The sequence below is a fragment of the Mus caroli genome, chromosome 10 (genome assembly GCF_900094665.2).
Source record: "Mus caroli chromosome 10, CAROLI_EIJ_v1.1, whole genome shotgun sequence".
Taxonomy (NCBI): Eukaryota; Metazoa; Chordata; class Mammalia; order Rodentia; family Muridae; genus Mus; species Mus caroli.
In genome coordinates, this window is record NC_034579.1 from 108,811,024 (window position 1) to 108,836,205 (window position 25,182).

The window sequence follows — 25,182 nt, forward strand, 5'->3', positions numbered from 1 at the left end:
GATAGATAGATAGATAGATAGATAGATAGATAGATAGATAGATAGATAGATAGATAGATAGATAGATAGATAGATAGATAGATCTAGAGACAGACAGGCAGGCAGGCAGGCAGGCAGATAGATGATGTGGTTCTTTCTGGATTGGCTTACAAATCTATGGAACAGTGGCATCTTGTGCTGCAGCTGTCCCATCTCTAGAGAAAGTTCTTCAGGCACCCAGTTATTTCCTTGACCATCAACTTCTGTCTCTGTTTAGAGCACACTTTCCCTACAGCTCCATTTCAATCATCTACTTAACCTACAAGCTCTTCATATTTACATGCTTTCTCTCACCCAAGCCCTGACCCTGGCTCCTCTCCCTTTAACCTACTTTTTCTACTATTTCTACTGTTATAGGGATTACAGTAGAATTTCTACCATATAAACTCTAATTTCTACTATATATAGAAATGTCTACTATAATAAAGAGATTCATGTATTTTCTACATTTGCTGTTCAACAGCTATTCAATTTACTTAGAGTATAGCCTCCATAAAGAACAGAATCATTGTCTATTTTGGTGATTATTATTTCCAAGTATCTAAAAGACCTCTGGCTTATCATAAGTACTGAATGTGGGTTAGTATATTTATTTTAAATCAGATGTTTTATAAATGGAATGTCATCATATTATCCCACTGTGTTAGAATATAGGTGATGTATCACATCACGCTGCAGCTTAAACCATATTTTTTGCTCTATTTGCTGAATACTAATAGTACCCCAGACCATGGTGTTTCTTTTACTCCCATTATTTTTCATTTTGAGACAGGGTCTCACTCTATAGTCCATGCTAGCCTTAAAATCACACCAATACTCTTGCCTCTGGCTTTCAGGTGCTAGGATGGCAGGCAGGAGCCTCCATACCCAAAAACAAACAAACAAACAAAAAACCAACGCTTTCTATTCAATAAACCAAAAATTATCCTTACACAGAGAGTACTGGTTAATTCTTGGAGTTAGAGGTCATGATATAATCAATGGAAAGTTTTAGTAAGATTTTTTTTCTGACTCTCCATCCTGTGTCATAGAGCTATAGATGTTTTAAAGAGGATATTTTATCTTGAAAACATCTCTACTCATTCCTATAGACTAACAAACTACATCATTCACTACTGTAGACATGTCTATCTGCATCAAGGGAAGGGAGAAATATGAGAAAGAGAACAACAGAGCTGCATCTTAGTTGGAGGAAGCATGCAGCCAGTCAGAGAAGCATAGAAGCTCATATATGAGGACACTATTAGATCATCTTGTAGTTATGTGGAAAGGCAATGCAATTGGAATGGAGATTGATGGAAGGGTTGACTACTCATATCTCTATCCCTTGGATGTTCTTATAGTCCCAGTAGCTCCAGAGTGGCCTAATTAAAGGAGGTTTGAAAGAATAGCATAGAGCATGGAAACACATGATATTCCCAAGTAGCTAGTCTAAGCAACATTAGAAGGATCTGTGCAGGTCAGGATGATGGATGATCTAAGTGCTGCCTGATGAATGTCTTGGGATGGACAGAGAGCTAATACAAGAGAGTCAATGGTTCGTAAATAAATCTTTACCAACATCTTAGATGAATCCAACCTGTGCAGTGACAGAGCAGATGACAGGATGATGTGTTGGTGGTACTAAGAGCTAGATCTAAGGAGAGTTTTGAAATAAAATTTTAATAGTGAACTCATAACAAAATCTACAGGCACTTACACCCTGTGATATTTTGTATTTTACTAAACAGAATGATTCATATATATATACATAGCAAATATGTATTTGTTTCTTAGAATATATACCTTAAATATATCAAATAACTCAAATATATAAACCTCAACAAAACCAGAGTTATGTTATATTATAAAATAATATTGTGATTTTTCTATATTGAAGTCTGTTTTTTTGAAAGAGGAAAAATGCAACTTAAATCTTTTATAGCTCATATTTTGGAACTTTTTTTTGGTGTGCTTTTTAGTTAACTATTATACTATTTTATGAACTTAAGATGACCCCAATAACTTTCAGCCTTATTTTTGATCAGCATTTATTAATTGTAAGTATTAATGAGTTGTGTGTGGTGTTTCAGCACATTCATACAGTGTGCACTAGTCAAATCCAGACCCCCTGACTCCTGTTTAATTCCTTTCTCCTGTCCATCCTTCATCTCCCATAATCATTATTCATTAGTCAGGTTCAATTTTTTTCTAAGTCTCAACATTATGTGAGTGAGCATGGGGGATCTAGTTATCTAATTTCTGTGTCCAGCTTATTTAACTTAGTGTCCTCTGGTTCCACACATTTGCTGTGAATGACAGATTTCATCCTTTATGGCTGAACAACAGAAGTAAGCCCAATCCCTAAACAGAAGTGATACATCCCATATAGTACCAGCACAGAACCATGAGTCAGAAGACCTGAGCTCAAAGACAGCTTAGCCAATGGTTGGATACAACATGCCAGTGAAACGACTAAGCTACATGGGTTTTGGTTGTCACCTCAATTCCAAAAATAAATCAATACTCCACAAAGCTTTTGTGTAAGCACAGAGTGCTAACTTGTATTCTTTGAATTGTAGTACTTCTCTTCATGAGTGCAGAGGGTCAATGGCTCTTCCTTGATACAGCTGGAGAATACTTTTTTACTTAATGGCAAATTCACAAATTTAAACATTATGTCTTTTGTTACAATTTTCCAGGTCATTCCTTTCCATTCTGAGCCATCTTACTCTAAATATTCTTCAGCTCGCATCAGCTCTTTACTTGGAAGACTATTCTCTTTGCCTCTCATGAAAACAAAAACAAAACAAAAGAAGATGGTCTTTGAGATTGCTCATGAGATTTTATAAAGGACAAGGTGGGGTCAATTCATTGTAAGTCTCAGTGAGGAATTGGTCACTGGTAGCTATGGATTCCACATATGATAGGAAGCCCCTGTATCGCCTTAGCTATTTCATGCCCCTTACACTGGTTACCACAACCCCCCACCCCCGTATTTCTCCTCATGTAGAGCAGAGACAGAGCTAATGTGCTACCCAGGCTCAATACATTTCTTGTTGTCTACTAATACTTCCCTGTCTGTTATACTTCTTTCTCCACCTCTCTCCACAGCCTCTACAGAGAAATTATTTATTCCATTCTTCCTTAAACTCCTGCTGACATACATGTTCTTCTAAGCATAGCCTGTAGTCTCTTTTTTTTTTTTTTTTTTTTTAGGGCATTTCTAAGGCAAGAGTCCACTACCATAAGGAATGATTCATTCTCCTGTGGAAAGTCTCTAAAATCAGAGTTTTACTGATGGTTAGGGTCAGCATCTCTTGCCCTCTCTCTGACCACCTACCTAACTCAAGTGAGCTGCCCACCACTGAACACGCGAGTGTGAACATGCGTGTTCTGTGAGATTACTTGTCAGAGTATTCTGGTATCAAAATTTCTGGATGTGATTCGTGTCGAGGCACATATTGCCAAGGCAGGGAGTCAGAAATATGCCAGTCTCCATGGCTGCACATAACAACAAACAATGCCTACGTTAGCAAGAAATACTTAGATTTCTGCTAGCTGTCACCGCTTACTTTGGAGTTGGCTACTGTGAAAGTTTAGACTGGGAATTCATTTGCTTAAGACAGAGATTGGCATGAAGGAAGGCTTTAAGGAATGTTATCCATCACTCTGTTCAAATAATGGAAACCTAAATAATAAGTTGATAAACCTGATTTGTCCACTTCAAGTGTTCCAAGAAGGATGCCCTAAGTGGATAGTTTCAACTCTGTACACGCAGGCTAATGTGGAAGCTTACCAGAAGACAGAGAGAGGGTGTAGAGTTAGATGGGAGACGAGGTAGGGAGGAGATGAAAAAGGAGAAACAATGATCAGAGTCTATTGCAGGACATATGTTTTAAATCAAAAATGGATTGTATTATCCATGTGTATGCCATGTGTTGTGTACAGGTGTTCTTAGAGGACAGAGGAGGAGGTTAGAGTCACTGGAGTTGAAATTACTGGTGATCATGTGCCACCCAACGTAGGTTTGGGGATACTCCTAACTGATGAGCCAGCATTCTTGCCCCCCTATCTTTTTTATTTTTTGAGTAAGAAAGTAATAATGAATATCCAGGCCCCCAAATAACAGCCCAGTTAAGGTTATTTTTACAATTCTGAACTACTCTAGTCAAAATAGAAATTTTTTTTCCTGTTAAAGAGATTTTCATGTGGTTTTTCATTCAGCTACCTGTAGCCTTAGGCAAAGTACAGGCTGCTTGCTGGCAAAGTCAAAACCAATTATATTAATTGAAATTTTACATTCTCCCCCCCCCCAAAGTAAAGGTTAGAATTATCTATGGAAAAGCAAGATATTCTTGGCACTGATGCAGCATGGATTCACGACTGTAGCCATGTTGTCTTCTTGAACACTTATGTAAGCTTGAATATTGTTTTAGAGAGGAATAAAATTAGGGAGGTGCATCTTCTGCAAGCACACTGACATTATTTCCCTCCTGACTCCATCCATGCACCAGCAGTCATAGCTAAGAAGGATTTTACTCCACTTACCTCTAAACATGGGTATACAGTGCATCTGGGAGATAAATTCAGTAGCAATACCAGCCAGGCTGCCCACCTGTTTTGGAGCATCTCATCCAGATGACCTTTATTGGTTTTGAGCATGGTTGTTGTGTGAAGTGTTGGTCTGGGCAGTTGGGTTACTTAAAGTGAGTAAAGCCACCAAAAGTCTGTACTGGCTGGGTTTGTGTGTCAACTTGACACAGGTTGGAGTTTCAGTTGGGGAAATGCCTCCATGAGATCCAGCTGTGAGGCATTTTCTCAGTTGGTGATCAAGGGGGAGGAACCCTTGTGGGCAGTGCCATCCCTGGGCTGGAGTCTTGGGTTCTATAAGAGAGCAAGCTTAGCAAGCCAAGGGAAGCAAGCCAGTAAGTAACATCCGTCCATGGCCTCTGTATCAGCTTCCTGACCTGCTTGCGTTCCAGTCCTGACTTCCTTTGGTGATGAACAGCAATGTGGGAAGTGTAAGATGAATAAACCCTTTCCTCCCCAACTTGCTTCTTGGTCATGATGTTTTGTGCAGGAATAGAAACCCTGTCTGCGACTCTGTCATTCTAGAGATTGTATCCTAGGGCCAAAGGAGTATGGATGAAAGAATATAAACTATAGAAATATAACTGCCTGTATATCAGAAAATAATATGGCAAACGGAAACAGAAAAGGAAACTTTGATGCAAGGGTCAAAGCTGCAGAAAAGATTGCAGAAAAGTCTCAGCCAAACTCTGGTCCTCAGAGGCAGAGCCCACTACAGTCACAGGCACAACCAGGGGAGCAGCAAGAGGGCTTTTTATGCTTCTATTTTTAGGGCAGAGAGAATGGTGAGGTATTAAAAATACATGTCATCTTGCTCACACTCCACCTGTTAGAGTTTAATTCCTGGCCTTGTCTTCTCAGAGCTCTTGATAAAATAAATTATAAAAGAAATAGGTGGCACTGCCTGAGCACCCAGAGCCTTTGAGGCCGGTCCTAATTTCGGTTCTGTTGATTATCTGGCTTCCTATTAGCTGTCTCAGTCCTCAGGGGATGCAGGAAGAAAGCACTCAATGAGCCTCGCAGTTCAATTCAATGAGCACTTATTACTACCTCGTATTTGGCCAGCACGATTTTATTCAATTTAAGTTAATGCAAAATTTAGAGCTTCTCAAAGAGCCTGCAGTTGGCGAAATGTGTGTCACAGATAAACGAACCGTTTGAGAGAGAAAAAAAAAATACGGCGGTGTTCAAAAAGCGGGGAAGAGGAAGAACATTATAATCCCAGGTTAGCCCAGAGCTTCCTAGGGGGAAAAAAAATTTAGACCTTTGTAAGCAACTGGGTGGACAGTGGTCTGAGTGAGGTCTGTTGCCGAAGAGGCAGAAGGGAAACCTGCGAATAGAAGCAGAAGATGAACAGTCTTGAAGGGAGCTTAGCTGAGGGACATTTGGCCTTAGAGTAATTAGTCACTAGAATGGTAAGGATCTCCATCCTACCAACTTAGGTAAAGGAACTAAAAGTGCATATATTTGCACACTATGCGAGCCTCGTTAAAGATACAGGATTGGAGCGGAGAAGTCAAGTCAAGATGATAAGGCTTGAGTGGCTCAGCTGTGAAAAGCACTCCTTACTTTCCCAGAAGACCCTGGTCTTATTCCTGTGCCTGCGTGGCAGTTCGCAACCATCCATAAATCCAATCCTAGCCTTTTAACAACCTCTTTTGACCTCCAAGGGCAATGACACACAGGCGTGGTGAACAGACAGGCATGCAAGCAAAATATCCAAATACATTATTTTTTAAATTAATGATGGAATCTTAGGTAATTATTTCCATAAAACACCAAAGACCGTTCCTTTCCTTTGTATTACATGGGCTTACTTCGCTACCCTGTATGACCTCCCTGTTTTCAAGCACTCCAGTCAAAGACTTGAGGCTTGAATTTAGTGGAAGTACAAAGATTGGGAGAAAGAAGCCTGGGGTGAGCTCATTGGCAAGAAGGGGGCGCTCTCGGAATATCCCGTTAGCTTAAACACAGCAGGCTGTAAGTGGGAACATTTGCCCAACCAGGCCAGAACTCGCTGCTTGCCTATGCTTCACTAGGGTGGGGACATACTGGGAAACTGGTCATCCTGCAAGCATTTAGTTGCCACAGTGAGTTGAGTCCACGCGTGATTCAAAATGTGAGCAAGGAACCAGATGAGTGGCCCCCTCCACTTCCCTCCTTGGGTTTCTGTGGTCCTGGCCCCGCCTCTTCCCTCCCCACTCAACTCCTCCCCATGCCCAGATTTAGGAGGAACTCTAGGACCTCAGATTTAGGAGGTCCCTAAAGCTAGCCTCCAGCCCCTCCTCCCCCTCCTCCTCCTCGTGGAGCTTGCTACCCTCGCAGTCTCAGCTAAGACCCGGAGAGGTGGAATTTCGATTTGAAACTCCCTAGCCAGGGCCGGAGCTGGGCATGCTCAGTGCCTCGGTGTGTCGGGCTGCTGCTAGCTGCACAGGCAGCAGAGGCGCTGCCTGGCTCGGAGGCTGGCACTAGAGTCCACCCCACTGTCACCACCGGCTGCGGGCTTCCAGAAGGCCAAACTCTCACCTCTTCTGAGCGTCTTGCCCCCACCAGCCTCGAGTCCCCATCTCCCGCAGCATCCTACTCTCGCATCTACCCATCCCTTGGGGAGAGGAAGCAGGTGCTCGGTTCTGTAGGCACGCCACAGACTGCTCTGTGAACCCCAGCGGAGGACCCTGTCATCGGATGCCCGGGATCAAAGGACTCTTGGCAGTGGTTCTCTCAAATAGCACTTTGCCTAGAGTGGGGTTGCGGCGGAGTTTCTCCTCTGACCCTCAATGCACACACTATGAGGAGAGCTGTCGGCTTCCCTGCGCTGTGCCTGCTTCTTAATCTTCACGCTGCAGGTAAGGGCTTGCGGGGTTCAGAGCTGAAGCTAAGGAGAAGATGGGAAACAGCACACGTTTAAGGACTCCAGGGAAAGCTTGCCTGGCAGAGGAAGATTTGGAATAATGTCTGAGGGGTGAGAGAGTGCACCTGTTGGAAGGCTAGGGCTGAAAACTTAGGCTAAATTCAGCTCTCCCTTCTTCTTTATCTTGCATGGCGAAGAGTGAACATTTTTAAATGTAAATATAGATTTGTTTCCCCCTCCATTGAGCTTTCCTGCTTGTGCTTCTAGGCTTTGCACTTGGTTGCACATTTTACAGGGAAAAAGAGATGAGACACCCTGCTAGATGAAGCCCTTCCTACTGCAGCGGCTACATCCATAAGATCTCCCAGTGTAGCGAGCGCTCACGGGGATGCCCTGTCTGTAACCTAACGGTCTGCATCTCCGCCCCTAAGAGCCAAATGCTCGGTTTATTCATCATGCTGCTCTAGGCTGCTTTGGCCCCTGCTCTTGTCATTCGGGTTTTCTGAACCAATAAGAGGAAGGAAAGGTTTCAAACGGGAGGCTCCTCTCTATTTCAGCACCACGGTCAGTATCCGCAGTCAGTAAAGAAAAACCCAACCACTCTGACAAGCCTAGGGGCTATTTATCACTGTGTCCCCAGGATAGATTGGATGGGAGGCAGCGAGAGTGTAAACACATAAAAATAGATTGGACACAAGAATCACTGTGTAGTTCTAGGGATGCATAGCTGATAAAGTGCCTAGGAATTTTATATTCGGTGTCACCTGGCTCCTCTAACCCTGTGGTCAGGCTCACTGGACTGCACCCTATGTGATTTTCACACGCGGGAACCAAAATAAAACATGGCAGAGAGGTTTCAGGAACCCTGCCGAGACCGCAGTTGTCCATGCAGTGATCCTGTAGCAAGCACAGACCTTTTCTTTGAGTTTCTTTCACACGCATTCATTTCTCTAAGTACACCGAGTGGGAGTGTATTATGCTACTGTGAACACACACACACACCTACAATCCTTGTTATAGAGCTCCAAAAGACTGAGGTTTTTTTTTCATGTATGCAATGATGGGAGTGAGATATAGTACTTTTTTTGTCCCAGCAATTGCTATTTAAATGCATTGTGAATTTAGAAACAAACAATGTATAGGAACAATAAGGCTATAATTAAGGATGTGTGGTAATTATCATAAATACAATATTACATTGTGGGGTGTTCAGTGGTTCTCTGGTATCTTGAAAACCAGTGGGAGAAAAAGCTATGACTTGGTCATTAAATTATTTGCAAACATTTCATTGCCACATGTAATTATTTAATGTTAAAATATATGATGATGAAATCATAAACACTGTTATTGTTTTACATTCAATACTATTTAATGGTACAACTGAAAAAAATAGCCATTGCCAAAAAAAAAAAAAGTTTTCATTGCTATCCAGTTAAGTAATTAATTATCTGATAAAATACATCAGTGTAGTTATTCTTGAAAATTATGTATAAACAAATGTTAGGGATTGTAATTAATGCATACTAAGTAGTTATAAGCTTAAAATTATAAATAGACTTCATATTAAGCATGCAGAAAACATTTCTAATTTATTATGGATGAACCCTGGGGATAAGGGAAATAGAGAGCATTTTCTCATCAGAGGTGAAACCTGTAAGTCTGCATCCCTCGATGATGTCTGGAGCTTTGCCAAAGTGTGTATTACAAAAGTCAAAGCAAATCTATAATCTGCACTTTGGCTTCTTAACATGTAAAAAAAAGATTAAAAATAAGATTATCCAGCCAAGTTTAGTTTCATAAGGCAACTGGTGATTTACTACATATATCAGGTTTCAATTGCTACATATACATTAATTGTATTTGTATTTAATACAGTGCTTTGGAATGGTGTCTTGTCAAAGCAGATTACAAGTCTGGGATTGTAATTGTCTTGCCAGTTTCATTTTGGATTCATTTTTAATTTTAAACAGCAATTTGTGGGTCACAAGCTGTCGTCAGGTTAAAATGCATCACAGCTATCTAATAATACTGTTTGGGCTTTTCATCAGAACTTGAATAAATATGGCTTTCTTGACCTATGCTCCCACAGATTTAGGTAATCAGAAAATAAGTGGCTGGGAGAGCAGAGATCAAGAAGCCTCCAAGCCTTTTACTTGTTGAATATCTGAGTTTGTCTCTTGTAAAGAAAGCCACATTCCCAGGGCAGAGGCTGACTCTATTTTTAGAACGGACAGTGACACCTGTACACATTAGCTGCCTGGCTGAGGAGCTAATTGCTCGATATCAGTCATAACCAGGTTGCCAGCAACTACTCTATGGCGGTATCACAAATGATGGTATCTTAGGATGCTCCACAAATGGAGTAAATTAAATAATGAGATGGGCTGTAAGTGTTCTCAGCTGTGCTGGGAATTGTTGCCTGGGGCATAGCCATGTCTCTAACGATAAGGCTGGAAATTACTTTCAACATGAGTGTCATCTCCAATTACCTGGTATGGTTGCCTATGGCATGGTAACCCCAAGTTCTGGCAGTCTCAATAGGGGGCAAACTGTGATCTGTTTGTCATGTCTGTGGGAAGGGCAAACAGTGCAATGCAGTTGTCATTCTTGGGTAAGGAAGGCCAAAGAAGCTGCTTAGCTCATAGCTAAGAAGTTGAATGACACGTGACAGCTAATTGCCACAGATCTAAAGAAACAAATCATACTTATCGTCCAGCCAGTTGCTTAAGTTGCTTAAGGCACAAATAACAAGATGCAGTAGTGCCAACTGACAACATAGTCTGGAAGAAAAAAAAAAAAAAAAACACAGGCTCTCAGACCTATTACTATATACTACAAAAAAATTCAAGTTCCCAATATAGCTAAGAACACTAACATCCCATCCCTTCAGCCAATTTCTCCCACCTACGAAGTATTCTAAGATGCCGTCGATAATGTCTTCATAAAGTACTTGCTGGAAACGTAGGCAAAACTGGTTCTAATAGAATAAGCCACCATTGTGCTAGTGGTGACAAATCCTTTTCTCCTTAGCTGCCCTTACTCTTCGAATCTTCTGGGATCCAATAGAGCAAAGGAATTCCAGTTTAAAAGCCCACTTCATAGATATCCAAGTGTCAACCAAAAACCATGCCAATGGGAAGATTGCTTAAAGAACAACCGTGTGGAAGACTCAAAGACCGCTTATTTACTTCAGTCCTCATTCATTCTTTGCCCAATGAGTCATATTCCATTTGAGGAGATTATGTTAATGTGGTAGTACTTTCAATGCCAAGGAGTAAATTTTTTTGTGATATCCTCAAAAGTTATCATTTAAAAGCTAAAAAAAAAAACAAAAAACAAAAAAAACAAAAAACAAAAAACAAAAAAACAAAAAAACAACGAATGTTGTGATAGTAAAGAGATTGACTTCAACCCATGATCTCCCTCGGCACTGGAAAAGGTGACTTCAGATTGCCACCCTGTCCTTCCTGTTATCCTTTCTGAATGACACACATTCCTTCAGGGTATGTCTCAAAGGTGTTCCTCTACTCTCCAAGAATTATATAGCACATCTATTCAGTCTTCCAAAGAGACAGAGTGCCTTTCATGGAGCCATAAGGATATAGGAAGTCATTTGCAGAAATTATATGCTCAAGAAAAAGAGCAGACTAGCATGAAAAACATTGTAGTTTCAGATTATATTGTATCCTTTGGTTGTCCAATCTCAAAGATTACTCAAACCAAACAGTCCTTAAAACATGCAAGGTCTACAATATTCTATTTCTCTGCTTTCTTTCTTATATACCTCCACCACTTTCCTCTTTAAACTTATCTCTGCTCATATTAGTCTGTCTGTTCCTAGAAAATAATCTTGCATATGTTTTTCTTTACCAAGGAAAGCCATTTCCTGGATTAACCTATCCATGATTTGAGATCTTGGTCTTTACTAACATGTGACCTTTTTAGTGGAAATTTCTCTTGATAGATTCTTTCATACTTCTCTCTCTAAAATTGATATCATCTGCTCCTCAACCTTCTCAGAGGTCATACATTTCATATACATATACTTTTCTTAATTTTCTTATTATATTCTCCTTCTCTACATGAAAGTATAAGCCCTTTAAGTATTTTTTAATCTATTTTGTTTTTGCTGTATCTATCAGAGATCATGTCATGTGGTGTGATGAGATTTTTTTTTCACTCACCTCAGATAGGAAACCCACAGCAGACCAAAGTACAAATAACCGCTAAACTGCAGTTTGGTAAACCAGTGAGTTTTGGAGACCTCACGTACAGGAATATGGGTAAGGGAATTATTTTATAGAACAATGACTTGAAGACAGTTGCATCACCAAAGACCACCTTGGCATGGATGGTTAGCTCTCAACAGCTGGGAACCTGGCAATACCATTCCTGGAACTACCACACATTGGAAAGTATCATTTTCAAGTGACTTGGTTAGCTTTATAAAACCTCTTCCAGGAAGCCTCAGTAGCATGGCTTGTCTGAGAATGACTCTTTCCAGTCTTTAATGTTTACTCTTAAGAGTGAGGGGCCTAGTCAATCTGGTCAACTTCTGGAACTTCCTGAAGCTATTTTGAGTTGTTTCTTTCTGGTTAAGGATCTTCCCTCTAAGATAGAATGTTTCAATATCTGAAAAAACTGCTACACCAAAAGGAGCTACTTGACATAAATGTTTCTAACTTCTCAGTATTGTTTAACAGTTGCTATTCTCAAGAGATTATTTTTGTTACTCTCTGCTTAACTTCATTGGATAACTGTATTCAGAGCCATATATCAGAGATCCCAAATCCACATTTCTAGCTCAGATAACCCTCCTGAATTCTAGTGATGTATTTTATCATTAAATAAACTCATAGGTTACTCCATAAGAATGCAATATCCAACTATTTATATTCTATACGTGGCTATATAATCCCTCTTATTTTTAATCTTCCATGTCACAGAGAATAATGCCAAGATGCCCATAACCTAAGCCTAAAACCATAACCTATCCTAGACCCTTTGTACTAATTTGATCATTGCTGTGACAAAATTTAGGACAAGAAGCAACTTAAGGGATGGAATAGGTGTTATAGTTTACAGTCTTAGAGAAGATACAGTCCATCATGACTGGGAAGGGATTACAGTCAGAGCAGAAGGAAGGCTGGTCACACTCGGGAAGGAAACAGTGAACAGGAAGCAGAGCCAGGCTATAAAGCCTCAAAGCCTTCCCTGATAGCCTACCTCCTCCAGCAAGGCTGCAGTTCCTCAATTTCTCACCACCCTCCCTAGCAGCTCTACCTCTTGGAGACCAAGCATTCAAACACATGAGCTTGCCGGAACATTTCATGTTCAAATCACAGCACCCTCCCTATAATGCTTTATCCTAAAGATACTCAATTCTTGAAATCAAGTCTTCTCCACACTCATGTTATTCCACTGCCTTGAGATGGTTCCTTGTTATTCCTTAAAAAAAAATTCTTATATCAAACCTGTCCTTCATAATAATGTCCTAAGTAAATTCTACAAACATATGGAAATCTCTTTGTAAAATTGTGACAATGTTTTTTCCTTTACTTGGAATAAAATCCAAATACACAAACATGATGAGTTCTCTCTTGATCAGGTTGTCCCTAACTGTGGCTTTATTTTCTGTCACTATTCTCTTCAGGCCACACTATTGTCAGACTAATGACCAAATTCTGTTATTATCTGGTACATGTCTCACCTCCTTTTTTCTTGTTATTTCTTTTCTCTTAACTATTTTGTTTTCAAGATAAGTCTTACTGTAACTTCATTTTTGATCATATATTGCCTATTTTGACTCCTTCCTTAATATCCGATCTTTTTTAAGCAACTTGCCTAAATTTTCCTCCTAGGCAGGTGCATTTCTCTATCAATACAGTAAAGCAGCATTTTGATGCTCTTAAAGAAGACTAGGATTGTAATTATTACATTTGCATACCTAATTCATATAAATTTTCTTGTGTTATCAATAAATTTTCAATATACATATTTCAATTATTATTCCAATATGAATATTTTTCAATAAATAAATATATTTGGAACATATGTGGTGATATAATGATGGTAAATTGATGCTAACTAATAGGTTATATCTTATTTTAGTGAACATGAACATAAGAATTTACTATTCTCTCAACTGAATGTATATTCATTTGTAACAAGGAAGTAGATAAGTAATGGGTTTGATTTACAAATAGATTATGTTTGTTTTCCAAACGATTTATAGAGTCATATGTGATGACCTCTTCCTAGATTAATAGACAGTCTTCTATAACTTTTTACAGATTCATAACAGTAATCCAGTCAATTTTGTTTTTAAAAAGTCAAGCATCAGATAACAAACATGGGACAATAATTAGACACTACAAAATATACTTGATATTACTATTTCTGATTATCAACTGACTATCATCTATCTTGTAAGAGGAAACATGGATATTTCCCACATTCAGGATCAAGATGAAAATTAAAAAATAATCCAACTCTCTTTTTCTGCCCCAAACAAGAATATAGGTATAAAATATCAGAACAGTTAGGTAGTTGCATAATTTTTCTTTCTCTCATTTTATGTATAAGTGGTTTTATAAAATGTTGTTCAATCACATTTTTATAGGAAACATACATATACACAGAGTGGAGATTGTTTTGTGAATTATAAAAAAGTCACTTTAAAAAGATCACACAACAAAATTCCATTCATATCACCATTATTATTCAGTGTAACATGGATGATATAGTTTGGGGTAAGCTTATTGCTACACTTATTGAAAACTATTTTGTGAAGTCAAATTCAAAAAGAGAGAGGAATCCCCATTTCCATTTAAAGGGATATTTTGAAAGATCCAAGTGCTTACAAACATTAGAATGTCACCAATGTTCCCCATAGCTTTGTAATAGAAAAACGTTAATAATAAGCTGTTATGTTTGAACCAAAATTTCTAATGCCAATGTATCATATTATGTTATTATAAGTGCCTATTATAGTAATGACTTTTTGCCACAGAAAGATAATTAGCTAATTTATATTGTGAACATTAGCACATTTCATTTAAACAATTTCAACTCATAATGACTATTTAGATTTTCTTGTTAATCAAATCTCACTTGATTTCAATATATTAAGATAGCGATATTCATTAAAAACACAGCTGAATGGACCAGCAGCAAAGCAAAACTCATCATTGACACTAAACAACCCCAAATCAATATGTCTGACTGCACTGAAGCCAGCACTCTCTGTTCAGCTGGATATGAGTTATCTTTTTCTTGGTTCAACTCTGAAGCAATGTCCATTTTCCGACTTAAATAAGAGAAAACAGTCTAAGACAATCTTAAAGCACTGGGAAATCTTTGGGAAGGAGTGTTTAACAAACACAGATAAAACAACCCAGAATGACTCACTGGTAGAAGTCAATATTTACAGAAAGAACAAGAACTGGTAGCTACTTTATCATGTTAATGATCCAGTTCTTGATCCAGATGGGACAGAACATGATGTCTAAGTAGTCAGCTCCCATCATGTGATGACTTTATTTATTGGTAAAGACACATATTATAGGATGTGACAAATATAATACCACCATAAATTAGGTTGAGAGATGATTGGCCCATTAATATAAAGGTAGTTTTTTTTTTAATGACAAGCAATTTATACTGTGTTCTTGATTTCAGATGGGTTTTAATTTTTTTCAGCTCTCCCTGGGAGTCACTGACCTAGCATGAATAAAGAGAAAGAAAATTGATGAATTGTAGCAGGATGGTATTCAAGAATTAAATGGGATAATATACGCAAACCTGTACTATTTTAATAAGATCCTTGTAAGTTATACGCATTATTTGATTAAGGCAGGAGAGAAGACATATAATAGTTAACTGACATCACAAAGCAATCCCTCCTTTCAGCACTTACACCTATGTTTGAGGAGCATGCATATGCTCATACAAATTGTGCATTTCAGGTGGCATCTGAATTTTTCATCCATTACATGCATGAACCTGAACACAGATGCAGATTTGAAGGGAATTGTGATTAGCACCAAGTCTAAAACATCTCTCAGTCTCCAAATCTTTCTCCCAAAACTTGACCTAAAACTCTCATCTAAATATTGTCTCCAGCATCATGCCTTAAAAAAAACAAAAAAACAAAAACAAAAAAAAAACCTGGATGTGAGACACTGATTTACTTTTGGTCTCTCTGATGGTGAGTGGAAAATATGTAGCATATTAATACCACAAATCTGAAATAGCTAGTTCCTGCTGCATCGCTTTGCCTGCTGGATAAACCAGAAACTTTTAGAAGTTGTCTCAAGTCTCTCTGAAGATACACAGGGCAAGGAGTTCAAGTATTCAGAGCATTAAAGGTTTCCCTGCTTCTGTGTGCTGTGTACCAACCCTTTTCAGCAACTGATTCTCTTCTGCTTACTGGCTTTAGCTCATAGAGATTCTAGTCCACTAGATTCAGGGTTCACATGGAAAACTGTCTGGGTTTCTGTAGATAATGGAGAAGACAGGGTTCTCTGGACATAAGGGGACATCAAGGAAGGGTTGTGAACAGCAAGAACATGTATTAGGAATGGGTAATGATAGTCTCAAGTCACCAATATTCTCCTAACACTCAGTCTACCCAGTTATTTGTCTCTTCTCTGTGAAAAAAAAAATGTTGATTTCAGGTAAATGGATAACCTTAAGATCTATTCTATTTCATTTGGACTGTAGTACATCTGAAAACTTGTTCCAGCTACATTTTTTCCCACAGAGTTTTCCTTCTCTGTAAACATCCAAAGACACAGTCCAGTGGTTGTTTTGATGTCTCTGAGCATGCTCTGACAACTGAGAAGATCTGTGGGGTAGCACTGGAAGTTTCTCAGAAGCCTAATCCAACTGGGCGTGGCTCCTGGTAAGCCTGTGTGCCTCTGAGCCTCACCTGAACATGGGGACTCTGTCCACTGTCCACCTTTGAGCACTTTGTTTCCTTGGATTCTGACTGCTTGCGATTACCTTGATGATCTGAAAATTTACTTGCCACACACTAATAGAATGCTTGAGTGGTAAATTTTATCATGTTGTTTGCAACGTCTTAATCTGATCACATGTAGAAAACATTGTAGCAAATTGTTACATGAAAGTGAAAAGGGTTTTTTCTTTCAAGGTAAGCATTGGATTTCATAGAGAAATACAAATTTTTCTATAATAGAAAAGGAGAGAAGGTAGCTTCATGATGTGTTAAACTGTTCTAAATACTTTGGTAATATGGGAGAGAAAGTATATTTTGAAATGACACAATTGTATTTCAAAAACAATAGGATTATCAGATAAGTCTCTTTTGTCATAAAGACAAACAAAACACTTGAACTACTATATTGAATAGATATGGAGAGAGTGGGCATCCTTGTCTTGTCCTCGATTTCAGTGAGATTGGGGTCAAGTATGTCTCCATTTAATTTGATATTGGCTATTGGTTTGCAGTAAATTGCTTTTACTGTGTTTAGGTATGGGCCTTGAATTCCTGATCTCTCCAATACTTTTAACATGAAGGGGTGTTGGGTTTTGTCAAATGCTTTTTCTTCATCTAAGGAGTTAATCATGTGATTTTTTTTCTTTGAGTTTGTTTATATATTGGATTACGTTAATGGATTTTCATATATTGAACCAACCTTGCATCCCTGGGATGAAGCCTACTTGATCTTGGTGAATGGTGGTTTTGATGTGTTCTTGGATTCTGTTTTCAGGAATTTTATTGAGTATTTTAGCATTGATATTCATAAGCGAGATTGGTCTGAAGTTCTCTTTTTTTGGTTGGGTCCTTGTGTGATTTAGGTATCAGAGGAATTGTGGCTTCATAGAACAAGATAAGTGGTGTTCCTTATTGGTTGGGAGGTTTTTAATGACATCTTCTATTTCCTTGTGCTATGTGGGCGTGTTTATATAGTTTACCTGCTCTTAATTTAACTTTGGTATGTGGTATCTGTCTAGAAAATCATCCATTTCATCTAAATTTTCCAGTTTTGTTGAGTATAGGCTTTTATAGTAGAACCTGATGATTTTTAGAATTTCCTCCATTTCTGTTGTTACACCTCCCTTTTCATTTCTGATTTTATTAATTTGTATACTGCCTCTTGGCCCTTTAGCTAGTTTAGCTAGGGGTTTATTTATCTTGTTGATTCTCTCAAGAAACCAGCTTTTGGTTTTGCTGATTCTTTTTATTGTTTTCTTTGTTTCTATTTGCTTGATTTCGGCCCGAGTTTGACTATTTCCTGCCTTCTACTCCTCTTGGGTGAATTTGCTTCTTTTTGTTCTAGAGCTTTCAGGTGTGCTGTTAAGTTGTTAGTATAAGATCTCTCCAGTTTCTTTACCAGTGCACTTAGCGCTGCTTTCGTTATGTCCCATAAGTTTGGGTATGATGCGTCAACATTTTCATTAAATTTCAGGAAGTCTTTAATTTCTTTCTTTATTTCTTCCCTGACCATGTTATCTTGAGTAAAGAATTATAAAGTTTCCACGTGTATGTAGGCTTTCTGTAGTTTTTGCTGTTATTGAAAACCAGCCTTAGGCCATGGTGATCTGATAGGATGCATGGGACAATTTCAATGTTTTTGTATCTGTTGAGTCCTGTTTTGTGCCCAATTACGTGGTCAATTTTGGAGAAGGTACCATGAGGTGCTGAGAAGAAGGTGAATCTTTTGTTTTAGGGTGAAATGTTCTGTAAATATCTGTTAAGTCCATTTGGTTCATAACCTCTCTTAGTTTCACTGTGTCTCTGTTTAGTTTCTGTTTCAATGACCTGTCCATTGGTGAGAGTAGGGTGTTGAAATCTCCCACTATTATTGTGTGGAGTTCAATTGTGTGTTTTGAGTTTTAGTAAAGTTTCTTTTATGAATTTGGGTGCTCTTGCATTTGGGGCATAGATGTTCAGAATTGAGACTTTCTCTTAGTGGATTTTCCCCTTGATTAATATGAAGTATCCTTCATCATGCTTGATAACTTTTGGTTAAAAGTCTATTTTATTGGATATTAGAATGTCAACTCCTGCTTGTTTCCTGGGGCCATTTGTTTGGAAGACATTTTTCCATCCTTTTACTCTGAGATAGTGCCTGTCTTTGTAGTTGAGGTGTGTTTCTTGTATGCAGCAAAATGCTGGATCTTGTTTGCATATCCAGTATGTTAGCTTATGTCTTTTTATAGGTGAGTTAAGTCCATTAATACTGAGAGATAATAAAGAGAGATAACTGTTGGTTCTTGATATGTTTGTTTTTGTAGGTGGTTTTATGTGCTTATGGCTCTCTGCTTTTGACTTTGTTGTGAGATGCTTAATATCTTGTCCTTTCTTTGGTGCAGGTACCTTCATTATGTTGGAGTTCTCCTTTCAGGATCCTCTGTAGGGCTGGGTTGGTAGAAACTGTTTGAATTTGATTTTGCTTTCGTCCTCTATGTTGATTGAGAATTTTGCTGGGTTTAGTAGCCTTGGCTGCCATTTGTGTTCTCTTAGAGTCTGCATGACCTCTAAACAGGCTCTTCTGACTTTCATAGTCTCTGTTGAGAAGTCTGGTGTAATACTGATAGCGTTCTTTAAGAAGGATATCAATAACTCACTGAAAGAAATACAGGAAAACACAGGTAAACAGGTGAAAGAATTGAATAAAGCAATCCAAGACTGCATGACCTCTAAACAGGCTCTTCTGACTTTCATAGTCTCTGTTGAGAAGTCTGGTGTAATGTTTTACAATTACAATGTTTTGTAATGTAATACAAAAATGTAATCTTTGTATGTTACTTGGCTTTTTTTTTTTTTTTTTTTTTTTTTGCCTTGCAGCTTTTAATATTCTTTCTTGGCTCTGTGCATTTAGTATTTTGATAATTATGTGAAGAGAAGATTTTCTTTTCTGGTCCCATTTATTTGGTGTTCTATAGGCTTCTTGTACCTTTATGTCCATCTCCTTCTTTAGGTTGAAGACATTTTCGGGACCTTTGATCTGGGAATATTCATTCTCCTCTATTCCAATTATTCTTATATTTTGTCTTTTCATTGTGTCCTGAATTTTCTGGATGCTTTGGGTTAGGAGTTTTTATGTTTTGAATTTTCTTTGTAAGTTGTGTCAATCTTTTCTATGATATCTTCTACACCTGAGGTTCTCTATTCTATCTCTTGTATTCTGTTGGTAATACTTACATCTGCAATTCCTGATCTCTTTCCTAGGTTTTCCATTTCTAGGTTTGCCTCCATTTGTGTTTTCTTTATTGTTTCTACTTTTACCTTTATGTCTTGGATTGCTTTATTCAATTCTTTCACCTGTTTACCTGTGTTTTCCTGTATTTCTTTCAGTGAGTTATTGATATCCTTCTTAAAGAACGCTATTATCTTCATGAGATAAGGTTTTAGGACAGATTCCTGATTTTCAGGTGTTGTTGTTTTCAGGGCTTGCTGTGGTGGGAGAACTAGGTTCTGATGATGCCCACATATTTTGGCTTCTGTTGCTTATCGTCTTGTGCTTGCCTTTCTCCATCTGGATATCCCTGGTGTTTGCTGGTCTGGGTGACTGTATGGAGTCTGCCTCTTTTGTCCCTAGGTTGCTTGAGGTCTGCAGGTAGGCCTGCAGCCCTGGCTGTATCAGATCACCAGTGGGGCCTTCCAACTGGAGTCTCTTCACAAGGGCAAAGAAGCTGATAATCTGTTGCTCTGCCTGCAGTAGATCTCCTGGGAGGCCTTCAGACAGTCCGGTCTTCAGTGGAGCAGTCAAGCTGTTGTCCAACTGCTCTGAGTGTAGCGGGTCCTCTAGGATGGATTGGGATATGGAGTCTTTATGAAAGCAGACAAACTAGGGGTCTGCCCCAGCTGCAAGGACCAATGGGTTACTTTTTATGCTAATCTAAAGAAAATATTTTTTTCAAGTCAATGGGGACAGTTTCTAATTGCTATGACTACTTGTAAATAATTATATTTCATTATTTACGTATCCAAAAGTGTATATAAAATCGCATTACTTCATTATTTATCAAGTACCCTTGAACCCTGTAATTTCTTCAGGGATTTCAGAAATAGAAGAAGGTTCCCATTTTTCTGGCTAAGAAAAGCACTCTAGCCATATGGGCAGTGTTCTGTACTCCAGCTTCCTCCAAGAGAGCAGATCTTGGGCTCAGTGTAACATTTATTTAGAATTCAACACACATTTCTGTCAACCTCCCCTCCAGGCAATGAACTCCATTCTTCCAGAACTGGGAGACATCTGACGCCTTCCATCTGAGCTGTTATATATTGTTTTTTTTTTCCCCAGCAAAATCTGACTTATTCCAATTGCCATTGTCCCAAACTGTATTGCTTTTACTGTATTGTGTTCCACTCTGTAACAGACACCTATCCAACGAAAAACAACTCTATTAAAGATGAGTGGTAATCAAGAAACAGGAGACGAGCCTCCCATGACAATTTTTTCCATCAGCACATAGCACCACTGAATCTTTCCCTTGATGGCTGTCCACTCGAGTTTCTCATGGTACAGCTCAACTTTCAATGGATGAGAAAATTTGGAAGAAGAAAGGGCACCCAGTGTCTTTATAGTGCAATGCAAGTGAAAATTAGGGAACTGCTTTTCTTTTCTAATGGAATGCTGAGGGACTGTGGTAGTGATTATGTCAAAGATTGCATAGGAAACATTTACAGGTGCTTTCGCTGAAACCATTCCTTATTTGGGGACTCAGGTACTTCTCTAAATAGAGGAGAATATATCCTGCTGTGCTCTCACAGGCCTTACTCTGCTGTTGTTGTTTTAAGCTTCTAATGCAGACAAATCAGATATGTAACTAGTCAAACACATGGATGTTTAACAGTCCAGCACCTCCCAGTGAGACTGTTTTCACCTTTTAGTAGTAAATGCTTATAGGCTATATTGCTGGGAAACTAGTGGGGGCTTTCTATTTCAAGCCTCTTGGGTTCTGTGTGTGTTTGCAGTTTTAGTAAATGCAGTTCTTGACATCTTACAGAAATCCTGGTTTCATTTTTATTTTTGTAACAAGAGAGTTGGTCTTTAAGGATGATCATGGTTGTCACTTTGGTTGTCTGTTTTCCATATATATATATACAACAAGCCTGTATACACAGAGAAATATATAAATATGCAGAGGTATGTTGTTAGAGCATAAAAGGACATGCAATCAAAAGTCAACAAAACTAGTTAACACATTCACTATTGACTCTTTTAAACCGCCTGCATAATATCCCATTATGATCAATTGGAGTAAGCACTTATGCCTTGAGAGGTGGTCCTCACAGACCTTGACCATCATATCTTGGGAGGCTGTAATATGTAAATTTCAGTGATATTATATGCCTACTTTTGACTGAAGATTTGTGCATTGTAGTGATGTTTAGGGCATTCACTACCAATATAGCTATAGAACAACTGAATGTTTTTTTCTAATGTTTACCTTCCTACATTCAAGGCTCTCATTTCTTGACCTTGCTGTTTCTATAAGCGCCAAAAAGTCATTTTTTTAATATGCATGGAGAAGCAGTTTTAGAGAAAAATCAATAGTAAGCAAAAACTGACTAAATAAGTCACAACTTTTCCTTTATGTAAATCCATTTCTATGCTGCTTATAGACTTGTGCATTTTATGTAGACATTGCCAAGAAAAGCTCCTGATATTACCAATTTCACTCTCCTCTCTAGAGAAAAAAAGGGATAACAATGCTTAAAACATAAGTGTCAGAGATCCCAATGGCCTGTTTTGATTGCTCCTTTTGGAGGGCAGGGTGTGTTTAAAAATGGTGCTTCAGACTTCCCTTCCAATCATAGGTCAGAAACATAAAACTTGCTGTGCAAAGACTTATTGTGAGGGATATTCAAAAGACCACTGGACCTTCTGTGTCTAGGAGTAACCTATATTAAATTTGAAATAACAAATCACAAATGTACTCACTCTGGCCAACGAGTTCCATAAATACCCCCTTTTCCTTGTGAAGATCTCTTCATGTATCATTAAGGTCATATCCAGAAGGTAATGGCTGTTTATAATTTTGTGACTATCAAAACGCACTGGTTATTCTCATGCAAATGTTGGTTTTTTATAATAAAAAGCACTCTTGTTTTGAAAGCACATGTGTGGCTTTAAAAGGCCACTTAGTAAGCATTCTGTGAGAAAGCCTGCATCCCTCAGGAGACACTGCCACTGAACTGCCAGCCACCCAGGAAAAGCCCTGGCACACATCTTCCTGAACTTTCTTTGTCTTTAAATGACCTTTCAAGAGGAAATCTTTTGATGTTGCTTATGATGTTGGCTAAATGGTTAGGCTGTCAAACTGCAATCTATCCTTTCATTCACTCTTAAAGTGGCTTCTTCCCACTTTGCACATAGAAAGTAAAAATATCAGAAGATCGTCCCTCAACCTCCGTCACCACACTGGTGGCGTCTGTGAACTTGTCTATCTCTAGAAAGCTTTATACTAAGGAGAATGCTTGATTCTGAGCAAGAGCTCACCCAGAGTCTGCACACTGGGTCACATCTCTGATCAGCCCAGCGTAACTCAGCCTCTCCTGCTCTCAGTCCTGACCCTGCATGCTGACAATCATCTGCTTGTGTTTCAACCCTGCAGAGTCTTTTTCTATTGAGAATGTCAATTAAATAGGAGACGCGATGCTGTTCTCTCAGTGTCTTCTTTCACTCCGTCTAAAACCTCTCAGATGTATTCAAGTCACATGGAGCAACAGTTCATTCGTTTTTAGGATGACTACTACTTCACTGTATAGATTACCAAAGTTTATTTATTCATTAACCTTTTGAAGGATATCTGAGTTATTTCCACTGAGGCGAATCTATTAGTAGAGTGGCTACAAAATTTTAAAAATATTTTTGTTTGAATATAAGGTTTGATTTCTCTAAGATTTCTTTGTGGTAAGTGTGCAAAGAAGTGAGTTTGCCATATCCTATGTAAGTGCATGTTGAATTTTAGGAAAACAGCCAAGCTCTTTCCCTGGGTGCCTCTATTATTTGAATTCTTACCGAAAAATCTGAAGCCTCCTTTTTTTAGGTCTTTATCAGCACTGGATATGATTAGCAATTTTCATTTGGAATTTCTGAAATAAAATTTACTTTTAGACATAAGTTCACTAATGCCTTACTGGCATTAATTAATGCACTTCAAATCTTTATCCCATGTATAAATTGGTTTATCTGCCAGCTGGTGGATTTTGAAAGGTCTTTATATATCCTGATGACTAGTTCATCTGCGGTGGCTCGAAATTCTTTCCTCCCAATATGTAGGTGGTCTCTCATCTTCCTAGGAGTATCTTTCATATAACAAAAGGAGTTTAATGTCACATTCATCAATTTTTATTATGTATTTTATTTTATGTGATGTCTATGTGGGAATGTGTGTATGTGAGTTGATGTCTCCACACAACTCACAGGCAATAGATTCCCCTGGAGGTAATATTACAGGTTATGGGTGCTAGCAATGGGAGTCAGTTCTCTCCTTCTGCCATGTGGGTTCTGGGAACCAAACTCAGCTCAGAAAGCTTGGAAGCTTGGAAGCTTGGAAGCTTGGTACCTGTACCCCCTGAGGTACCTCATCAACTCCAATGTTCTTTTATTGTATGGGAATTTAGCATTATCTATCAAAACTCCTTGTCTAAAGTGATATACAATTTTTTTCTGTTTTCTTCTAAAAGTTGAGTGATCATATATTTTTAATCTATGAGTGGTCATGTACTTTTCAAGGCTCTAAGATTTATGAGTCCAACTCTGCATAAAATGTGAAGTTCAAGTAAAAGTACCTAGTAGGTACATGGACCCTCACTCCAGCCTCTGGTAACCATGACTACCTCTGTGAGCTTAGCTGTTTAGATTCTAGAAATGAGACTATGTGGTACACATACCGTGCTTATTTCACTACATCATAATGTCCTCCAGCCTCAACCACACTGCTACAAATAACCAGATGTCCTTCTTCTGACAGACAGCTAATGTTATTTTCTGTAAATACTGAGGTTTTTTTTTTTTTACCTACTAACTTATTTGTAGACCTTGCATTGAGTCTCTATCTTAGATGTTGAGTTTAGTCCTACAATGATTGGAACAATGTCATTGCCTCTTCAGGGGGGTTGAGGGATCGTAGAGGGGTTTGAGATGGGGGGGTCCCCTTCTAAGGAGAATGGGAATGGGGAAAAAAGGAAAAAGAGTCCCTTTTCTTCTCTGTTGTAGTTCATTTTTTTAGCATAGATTTGTGTGTAATTAAAATTATTTTGTGTACTTGACAAATTTCATGAAAAGTTAATTAAATTGAAAATAGAAAAAGATCACGTAACAAAAAATATAACTGATTTCATTTGTTCAGCTGAAATCTCAATAGTGAAGTTTCTGGGTCATAGAGATGTTCTTGTTTAAATGCTTTGACGAAGCCATGTGCCCTCGTAGCTGTACAGTTGTATCAGTAGTGTTTGAGGGTTTCATTTTCTCCACATCCTATTGATCCTGATGAGAGCAATCCTAAGCAGGTATGGGGAGATACATTGTCGAACTTTCAATTTGTCTGTTCTTAATGATGACTGATGCTGAAACAGTTCCCATCCCCCTTACTGCTTCTCTGGCTGTCTTCTTTAGGGAAATACCTGGTCAGCTGCTGCTGCTTCTTCTTCTTCTTCTTCTTCTTCTTCTTCTTCTTCTTCTTCTTCTTCTTCTTCTTCTTCTTCTTCTTCTTCTTCTTCTTCTTCTTCTTCTTCT

At 38.5% G+C, this 25,182-nt stretch overlaps 1 protein-coding gene across 1 annotated transcript in view; it reads left to right on the forward strand.

Moving 5' to 3' along the window:
• Window positions 1–7,006: 7,006 nt before the first annotated feature.
• The window catches only part of Ptprr (protein tyrosine phosphatase receptor type R), a 247,876-nt gene continuing 229,700 nt past the window's right edge, over window positions 7,007–25,182 (forward strand). Inside the window, exon 1 of the mRNA XM_021174212.2 lies at window positions 7,007–7,457. Coding sequence (XP_021029871.1) covers window positions 7,400–7,457 — 58 coding nt within the window. The 5' untranslated portion in view covers window positions 7,007–7,399. The remainder of the gene's footprint in view (window positions 7,458–25,182) is intronic.